This window comes from Montipora foliosa, chromosome 4 (genome assembly GCF_036669935.1).
Source record: "Montipora foliosa isolate CH-2021 chromosome 4, ASM3666993v2, whole genome shotgun sequence".
Classification (NCBI taxonomy): domain Eukaryota; kingdom Metazoa; phylum Cnidaria; class Anthozoa; order Scleractinia; family Acroporidae; genus Montipora; species Montipora foliosa.
The window spans coordinates 3,458,991-3,468,990 of record NC_090872.1 but is presented as its reverse complement, the minus strand read 5'-3'; the positions used below and the strand labels follow the sequence as shown (position 1 = coordinate 3,468,990).

The 10,000-nt window shown below is 42.3% G+C and overlaps 1 protein-coding gene across 1 annotated transcript in view; it reads right to left on the bottom strand.

The window, feature by feature from the left end:
• Positions 1-8,896, bottom strand: part of LOC138000931 (metalloproteinase inhibitor 3-like) — a 27,310-nt gene extending 18,414 nt beyond the window's left edge. Inside the window, exons 1-2 of the mRNA XM_068847600.1 lie at positions 8,886-8,896; positions 8,055-8,136 (exon numbers count right to left, since the gene is read on the bottom strand). Coding sequence (XP_068703701.1) covers positions 8,055-8,136; positions 8,886-8,896 — 93 coding nt within the window. The remainder of the gene's footprint in view (positions 1-8,054; positions 8,137-8,885) is intronic.
• Between the last annotated feature and the right edge of the window lie 1,104 nt (positions 8,897-10,000).

Here is a 10,000-nt window from a genome sequence, read left to right as displayed (position 1 = left end):
CTTTAGGGGTGTCTACTGGTGGAATCTGACAACCGGCCCAGGGTCTTTTCGCTTAGATTTGCGCACCGCTTTGGGTGTTATACCGCATTACACCATTGTGCAAGTGTTTGTTCATTGCGAAGAATTGAGGAAGGCCTAACGTCATTTTTTTCCTTTCTTGAGCTCTTCCTGTTGGACGTAACGACGGGCAAAAATTCAGGCTGAATCTGTGGATTGTGAAAAATGATGCTCTAACTAAGATTCCGTCGCATCAGATCAAGGTTCTTCCGAGTTTTTTGTAGTTTGGCTTTTGTGAGATTATAGTAGCTGACCGTAAGAGAGATATGTCAAGAAATGCGCGCAATCGCAAGACATAACAAAATATACAAAAACATTTGCTAAGTACGTACAAAAAAAACAAATATAGCCAAAATAACAAATGAAGCAAGCGATAGTAGCCGCAAGAATAACAATTCTTCACAGGAAGACCAGGGAAGAGGGCCCCACAAAATGTAATGAAATTAACGAAAATAACAAAATTAGCGAAGATATCAAATAAAGGAAGCGCGACTGAGACACAAAAATATCAAAAAATGTTTAAGACCGAGAGAGGGACGGGGGCCCACACAAATATAGCAAAAATAACGAAATAACAAATATAGCACGAAAAATACCAAATTAAGTAACGGGAGAGGACACAATTTCTTAACATTGGTTATTAGCTATAGCACCGCCACGGGATTAGTGGCTGACACATTAGTCCTGTACGGCAAGCGAATGAATAACTCATGACTCTTACCTGAACAGGGTTCTTCCGCTATATCGGAATTGTTTTCCCGAACAATTCGACTAGGGTCTGTGATCCGTAGCCCTTGCGGGTTAAGTTTATTTGAGGTTACTAGCCTATTAAATACGTTGTTCAATTCAGCATTGAACAATTAATTCCAATGTCTTGAGATTTTCGTGAGAATAAAAGACATAAAGTATCATCCGCAAAAAAGGAAAAATTTAAGATTTCTGGTGCACATAGGTTGAATATCGTGAAACACATAACAAAGGGAGGAGCGGCCCTAAAACGGACGCTTGGGGTACACCACAAAGAACTACTTCTTTATTCGAAATGTAAGAGTTAATCTCAGTTGTTTGAGTCCCATTTGTCAAATTAGATGAAAACCACCGATTGACGATGCCTCGAACAAGCCGTAATTAATTAGGGCTTATCAAATAATAGCGGAGCTCCGCGTGCCCCGAAGGCGCGCGCGGGCGGAGCACCATAGTTAAGAAAATACTGATAACCCACCGATGTGAGGAAAATTTGGTTTTATGGCCATGACGTCATGAATGTCCGTACGTCCGTCAGTTTCCACCCCTTCATGTATGCCAATGTGACCAGTACACGACGTAACCACTCCCGGGCTCAAAGTTAGAGCTCATCAAGGAGGCAATACTCCATTTGACACTGTAAAATAGTCTACAGCATTACATCTTTGTTTATATTGGACATCAATGTTATGTGTACAATGCACACCGGTCAAAACAATGTATCCGCTGACCAGTATAACGGGAACTATAAAGCGGGCTCAAGTTAGACCTTCACGAGGTCAGCCTGTTTTTCTTTTAAGTTGAACGCTGACCAGGGACTGGTTGTTGATTCGGATCGCAGGGCTCAAGCCAGGTAAGGGACACCTCACACACACCACCCTGATCGAGGCTTAATTTTCCCGCATCGTTTCTGTGGCTCGGAACGCGGGTACACAGCCATGATACGTCAGCAAAGCTCTTGACATTCGATGCTTTTTCGTGTTCAGGTACGGTTTGGAAAATAATATTTTTCTTGCACCTTTTTGCTGGTTTCCGTACAAGTTTTGAACATAATATAGCTGTGGTTAGGACACGCTGGTGGCTACGGAGTTATTCAAGTCAAGCATGGGAGCGATATAAACTGAAAGCTGGCAGTGTTTATTTTGGAATTTGTTTTGGGCTACTTTTTGAATCTGAATTGAAGTTTCTGGTACATATGTGTTAAGATATTAATTGTGAATCTACTAAGGTTGCCAGCTGCCTGGACGGCCTATTGACAGAAGAGCCAAAAAAAACACGAAAAAGAAGAAGAGAAGGAGAACCAAAACGACAAGACGGTCCTACACAATTAATAGCTTAAAGTTGGTGGAAAGAAGTTACTCCGCAAATTCTTTTCTTGGACCACTGAAACGTTTGTAATTTCACAGGCTCCCCAAGCTGAAAATACGTGGTGTATGCGACAGCTTGTGTATATAGAGAATTGTATTGGAAAATCACGAATCGTAAAAAAATTGTTGTAAAGAACTAATCTCATTTGAAATAATAAAGTTTTCCTACCTCAAATGTGTAGACGAACTTGTCTCTTGTGCCGAGTTTAGCGCCATTCTGACGGCCGTTTAGTGGAGTTATCCGGAAACCGTTACTAAAATAATAGGAGGGCCGACGACACTGCATCCATCGCTGGCCGAACCTCACTCCACAAATCGTTTTCTCATCAAACAGGAAAAGTCCCAAATCGCAATAAAAAGCAACAGTTCCATAAAGCCCCACTAAATTTCATTCCAAATGCGTGTGTTTCGGCGGCCGAAAGGACTCGTGAAGAACGAAAACTTTGCCTTGAAAATTTAACTCTTCGGCTTTCCTCAGAGGCTTGTGGACTCCCGGGCAGTTAACAACGGCCGACAGCAAGCTGGTTTCACCCTCAACTATGATTGGGAGGGTTGTGGTGCCAGGGCGCCGCGGTCAAATTCAAATGGACCAATCAGAGTTGAGAGTGAAAACAAGCTTGCGAGCGGCCGTTGTTGACTGCCTGGTCACAAGACCTCTTCGGAATTTAAAGGCCCAAAGTTTTCGTTCTTCACGAGGTCTTGCGGCCGCCGAAATTTGGAGTGACATTTATTGGGCTTTATGGAACTGTTGTTTTTATTGCGATTCGGGACTTTTCTGTTGAGGAGAAAAACATTTGTGGAGTGAGGTCTGGCCATCGATGGATGGAGTGGTCGGCCCTCCTATTATTTTTCGAACGGTTTCCTGGATAACTCCACTAAACGGCGTCAGAATGGCTCTAAACTCGGCAACAAAGAGACAAAGTTCGTCACACATTGAGGTAGGAAAACTTTATTTCAAATGAGATAGTATTTACACAATTTTTTAAGATCGGTGGATTTTCCCATACAATTCTCTATATACACAAGCTGTCGCATACACCACGTATTTTTCATCTTGGGGAGCCTGTGGTTATTTCTACGGATGAGTTATTCAAGTGGATGCAGTATTTGTAAAAAGTGGTTTAGTCGTTTTTCCTTTTTGATCAGGAATGAAACTCGAATTTTTATTGTTAACTGGACTCAAATAACAATCATCTGTACTTTTTTTTTGGACAGAAATAATCGATCTTTGATGGTTTGTTTGGCTTTAAAATGCGAGCGAAAATCAACAAGAAATTTTTTACTACGCTTGACTAATTGTTTTTCGATGGATCACGCCAGTGACAAGAAATGTTGCTCTTATGTTCTACACATGTAATCGCAATGAGTTCTCGACGTAAAAAAGTAAGGAAGAAATATCAACAGCTCGTGTTTATAGGAAGTGTGTTTGGAGCACGTACATGGTAATTTGTTGGAGAGATGTTTGAAGTTGGTCCTCTTCTAGCCGATTCTGGTGCTAAGCCAAGCTGGCGTGTTTGAATGAAGTACATCAAAATGTAAATGATCTCGTTTCTCAGAGATAAAGTGGAATAAAATAAAGTACGATCTGTAACATCACGAGCTTATAGTACGTCTGTGATTTTCTAATTTTAGCGTGATTCCGTTCGCTGGCTTTTGACAGGTTGACTCTGCAATGGCTTCTTCTTTTTCCGTATTCGCGTGCAGAGGATTATGCTTGTTTTCTTTTCAAACTCTTGCGATTCAAGAAAAGTAATTGCCTAACTGGTCGAATTTGACAGTAGATTTCGCATGAAAAAACCGATATCACAACTCATCCCTTCGTGATTCATACGCCAGTCGAGTTTTCAGGTGAAATTAACAGAGGGAAAACACATTCACTCGTTAGATCAGCGAAGAAAATGGGACAATATCGGGCGAAAACCAAAAGGCGGACAGTTCCAAAGACTTTTATTGTCACTAATTCTACAAGCCAATAAGAAATAAACAAGCCGGGAGGAAGCTCCGCTTTTAGGCTTGGCTCAAATCTATATTATTGATTTATGGGTCGACGGTATCGAGCCTTCTGTACATAAGTGGTAACCGGATGGTTTCTCACCGTTAACCATGTCCAAAGTATAGCCGACAGATGTTCAGTTGAGTGTGGCTTGACCGAAAACCGTATTGGGAGGACGATGCGAGCTGATGTTTTTATATGAAAACCTTCATTCTGTTGTACACAATTTTCAAAAAATTCTATTGAAGTTGGATAATAATGAAATGGTCTATAATTGTCAGGCCGTCAGTTTCGTCATCAGCTTTGTAGCTGGTATAAGTTTGGACATTTTCAGTTTAGAAGGGTATGCACCTCGACCGACAGACGTGCTTCTCAAACTTTGCAAGGACAGGAGAGATATATCAAAAAGTTTGTGTAGGACAAGAGTACCCACCACGTGATTTATTATTCGGAATGGATAATAATTTCAAGTTTTTACGCCTGCGAAGTAACAATAGTGGTAGTAATGGTTTAGTGAATTTATATAGTGCCTTTCTATTAATATATTTCAATGCGCTTTACAAGCAAGGGATGATATGGGTGAAATGGCACATCAGCATAGATAGGCGCCGCTGGCCGCCGCTATCAGTCCATTAGCGATCTCACTCAGCACATGAATGAATGAAAAGAGTCCTGACCACAACACCGGGAGCTCAATGCCATACTCTTTACAGAATAGTGTGGCCGGTTATTGACGTTACACTGGGTTCCGTGAGCATTTAAAAGGTTTGTGAGACGGGGCCTACGGTTTTAGTCCTTATCCGAGAAGACTCGAAAGTTTTTTTAACCATTTGCGGATGTAATTACAAAGGTAGCACTTTCTCCTCAGTTATTTTACGACCCTGAGTGCCTGGTCCGGCCGGAGTCGAAACACAACCCAGAACACACCTACCAGCATGACAGCCCGATGCTCAACCAACTGAGCCCACCCGTGTGACCCGTGGTCATCAGTAACTGGTTGATGTGACCCATTACTGAGATAGACTATCATCAAAGGAATGCTCAGCTTGAGGCATTTTAGTTGCTCGATTATTACCCCAACACATGAGAAATACTTATTTATAATGTTGGGTATACGCGATTTGGGTGATCAATTGACGATGCGCTATATGATTTATGGATCCTTAAGTTTAATTTATTTATTAGCTTAAGACGTCTTCTCTTCTGACCATTTAGTAGCGTCATTTTATAGCTTGCCACGTTTTCCGCAATTCATTCAAGTTGTTCTTGAAAGTTTTCATGATAATAACTTTTTCTTACTAAGCGAATCAATGTACAACTTTGTTTCTGTAATATTGATATTTCTCAAAAATCACCGGATGTGATATAATCTATTTTTGTTTGTCTTGAACTTCGTTAATCCTTGGTGATCCCAGGTTGGACAATTAGTTTTCCTCCTGCGCTTTGAGAAAGTTATAATTGGAGCAAGTTTATTTACAATTTTATTTAAATGTTTTATTTAAAACGATGTGACGATCGCATCTATGTTGTTCTAACTGGTCTATCTATGATTAAAATTCAATCAATTGTGGCAAATCCTCATTGTAGGTGTCAGAAACAAAAATGCGAGAAATCACGCTTCTTGCTTGCCCTCGTTTGATTCTATCTATTGTCGATGCCAGGATACACTGCGAAAAGTGCGAGGTCGCTAAAATCTTTAATAAAGGGTTGCCACTTACAACATCCTGATCCTGGGATTATTAACAAAATATTGTCAGAAAGACTGGCTGAATTTCTGTAAACACGTGTGGTTTATCAATCGTCGACACTGAGAGAAACAACTTTGTAAGGCCAATAGGAAGTTATGACTATAATGATACGTTTCTATTCTTTGCAGACATAAATTACACACACAAATCGCCTAGCAGACATTAACATTCTTAACTGCCGAAGAATATTTCTTTACGGCCTCCTCAATATATTAATAAAAATTCTCTGGTGAATTGTGCTGGTCGATATACGATTTTTTACAAATCACATTTTTCTTTTTAGGGAAGGCCATTTCGATCCGTATCGCTTGACAAGAATGCATTCGAAAAGTTGCTTCTAGGGTTATGTAATCAACCGTTTCATTCAATAAAGAGGCCAGGAACCTCCAAAAATGATTGGAAATCAGCGGCGCCGATTCGGCTGCCAGCGTTTTGTTTTGCTCCGTTATTTTTGTTCTTGTTTTGTGCCTTGTCCGCTTGCTATGTTCAATAGTTGGCCAAAATATTGTTGTCAAAAGTGCCCATGGTCAGTACTCGTATACTGTATTGGAAAAATCCTGTCCGGGGGCTGGTCGGTTGGTACAACAGTTTTATGACAAACGATCTGGATCGGCGGCCATCTTGGGTCTGCTCATCGAAATACCAAGTCCGAATTGCTCATCACCCGCCAACAATTGTGTACTCCCGCTCAGAGCTGTCGGCTAATTAGGAAGATCCCGCACAAGCAAAGCCGTGACACTGTTTTATGGGGACGTCTTGGCGACCTCGGGATTCGAAAACGGTATCGTTCTAAGCGTGCGCGTCGGTTGGAAATATCTGTCAACTTGCCTTACGCCATACCACAGGCATACCATCTCAGAGACAAAAACTGGGCCTCCGGCCGCCTTGTAATCTTACATCAAGTAAACCTGCGAATTCCATCTGTTCTTTCAACCAATGTTACGATCTCTGCGGAACAAAATGGACGAACTGCAGGCTTGTAGTCGCTGTTAACAACCAAGATATTGTTTGCATAACTGCGTCGTGGCTTGAAACCAGATAGTTCGGACTCGACTGTGAGTTTGTACAAGTACATCCTTTTCCGAAGAGACAGACCAACTCATGCTAGGGGGTTCTGTGCACTATGTGAACTCCGATATTCCTTGCCACCCCTGCGTGGTAGGGAGTTTGAATTTCATGAGATCGAATCTATCTGGATCAAAGCGAGGACACAACAGACTCTCAAGATTAGTTTCAATGATCCTGATCGGGACAATTTATAACTCCTCCTGCTAGCTGTCAAGAAGATAACCTGCGCCTCCTCAGACAAATTCAGGAGAACGCTGGACCAGTTCCTTCAGTGATCACCCTGAGGGCCTTGTTCTGGTTAGTGTTGACTTTAATCCCACGAGCACTGGTATCACAGAGCTTACTACCCAAAAGGATGACGGGTTCTGACCCAGATCATCAAAGCGCTGACTAGAGACAACAGGGACCATTAGACTGGTGTTCTAACGAAAACAGACTCGAAGTTGATGGCTAGCCTAAGCAACTTCCAAAGCTAGGGCAATCTGATCACTATTCTGTCCTCATCCACCCGGTGTCACACCCACACACACACCAAGTCCCCCAATGCCAGCAAAAAAACCCACCAAAGAAGACCATTGAGAACGCGGGATCTAAGACCACCAGCAGGTTGCGAGAATTTGGCCACAGTGGATAGTGCACCAATCGGGGAGGATGTGCTGAAGTCACCAGCAGTGTTCATGATAAATACAATTTTTTTATGAACAAGCTTGGTGCTGCGGTGGATACGTTTCTTCCAGTTAAGTCATTTCGCCATTTCCTTGTCGGATAAACCTTTGGATCTCTGCAAAATCAAAGCCCTTATTCTCGCATCGTAAACGAGGTTGGCAACAGTTTGGACGGGACTCTGCAAGGTTTAACAAGGTCCGTAATGCAGTCCAACGAGAATGCATCAAGTGTAAGAAGTCATTTTACGATAGGAAGGTTGCTAAGCTCAAAAATACAAAAATCAAACGATGGTGAGGACGAAGTTAAGGGCTTGGGAGGAGTGAGCTGCGCTGGCTGATCAGCTACGGTCAGTTGAAGCGCTTGCAAACAGATGTAATGAATTCCTTGGTAGCCTCACAGCTGAATTCACACCTCTGCCGTCTCAACCTCCTGAGGCAGTTTTCTCTGTTCCTGATTACCTTCTAGTGGACAATTACACGGTGTAACAATGTCCCTGTGTCAAATCAAATCGAACAAGTATGCTGGGCATGATCCGATCACATGGTAGGGTGTGGAAAGAACTTTTGCCATGGAACTTTACAACAATTGTATAGGACATCTACAATGCCTCGATGTCCCACGGGTACGTCCCCCAGCATATCAAGCAGTCAGAAGTTGTCCAAGTCACCAAGTGTTCACCTCCCAAATCAAGGGAGCAGCATTTCCGCCCGAACGGTGATTTCATCTTCCCGAGACACACAAACTTCATGGAGGGCTTTGCTCTTCAACCCCTGTGTGACCAAGGTTGCGGAAAACAGGATAAACAAAGAATTGCCACTTGAAAGAAAGTTTAATACCCATTGCTCTTGTCTCTCTAATGCATGTGATTCTGCAGTCCTCTCGATGCCAATGGCTCACTATTTGCCCGAGTTTTCTTTGATGAACTTTAGCACAAGGATTTGATCTCGTAGATCATAACGCACGCTCGTTTTGGAGATGCAAATTGTCTTGGCGTGCACGAAGCTCCTATCCGCTGGATCTCTTCATTTTGGACTGATCGTATACAACGTGTAAAGATCGAGAGGAGTGTACTCAGACTCCACCAAGCCCAGAGGAGGGATACCGCAAGGGAACTAAATTGGCGCCTCTTCTGTTCGCCATTCTGGTGAAACAGCCGATTGTTTCAGGATTGGGCCCGAAGAGAATTAAATATGTTGATGACACTTCAGTTTTCGAAATTGTTCTCGTTGCTCCCCAAGTTACCTTCCCATCATTGCTAATGGTATCAAACCAAATATGCAACCCAACGGAATATGAGGCTTAATGAGAAAAAACGTGCAAGGAGATGGTCATTACATTACTTGAAATACCAGCCCTCCCCCGTGCCTACCATGTTCCTGAAGGGGTCAGTTTTAAAGCTGCTTGGAGTAAACATTATCAAACGATCTGTACTGGAACGATCATTGTGATGAAATGATTAAGAAAGATTGTAAGCCCTTGTGTGCGTCACGCTCCCTGAAGGCGGCAGGACTTAACCAGAAAGAACTAGTGTTAGTGTATTGTAGCCTTGTTAGATCTGTGGTTGAGTACGCTTCGCTTGTGTGGGCGGCGCTTCCGATTTACCTCCCGATATGCTTGGAAGCTGTGCAGAAAAAGGCCTCTCTATATTATATTTGGTTAACATGGAATATAAAGAAGCCATGGAGACCCCGGGCCTCCAGTGCTGTGTGCCAGAAGAAATGATGCATGCTTGAAGTTCATTGGTAAAGCACGTATCAGTTCTCCAATTAACAGAATATTCCAGCACCAATCCTTTATCAGCAACTTATGACCTCAACAACTCTAGTCCCAGGCCCCTGCGGGGGCGAACAATCAGATTCAATGACTTCATACATTAAGTTTACAAAATTTATCTAATTTTAATTTATTGGCTTTATTTGTCTATTCAGTAATGCTGGCCGAACCCAGCAATTCAGTCAACACGGCATGCAATTTGTCGAAATAAACAAATATTATCTATCTATCTATCTACATCTACCTATCCCATACCTCAACTTCTATCCCCCCTCGACGCCACGCAATCAACAGACTATATCTATCACACGCTAGTGGAAACGCAGCAATTCCTTTGGTTTAGAACAAAAACGGAAACAAGCAAACAAAATTGGCACTTTATTTTCAAGTTTCTATCTTTACTTAAAAACTATTGCCTTCTGGTCCCAACTACCCACATGCATCCAGTTGCAAGATAGTTTCGCCCGTAATGTACAACGTAGACAAGAATTAATAATGTCGCGAACATGATTGACATTCGATAGCATTAAAAGGTGTGGTTTTCACTAGCGACTGAGTCGGAGGGTCAAAGTCGTAATCAGAAA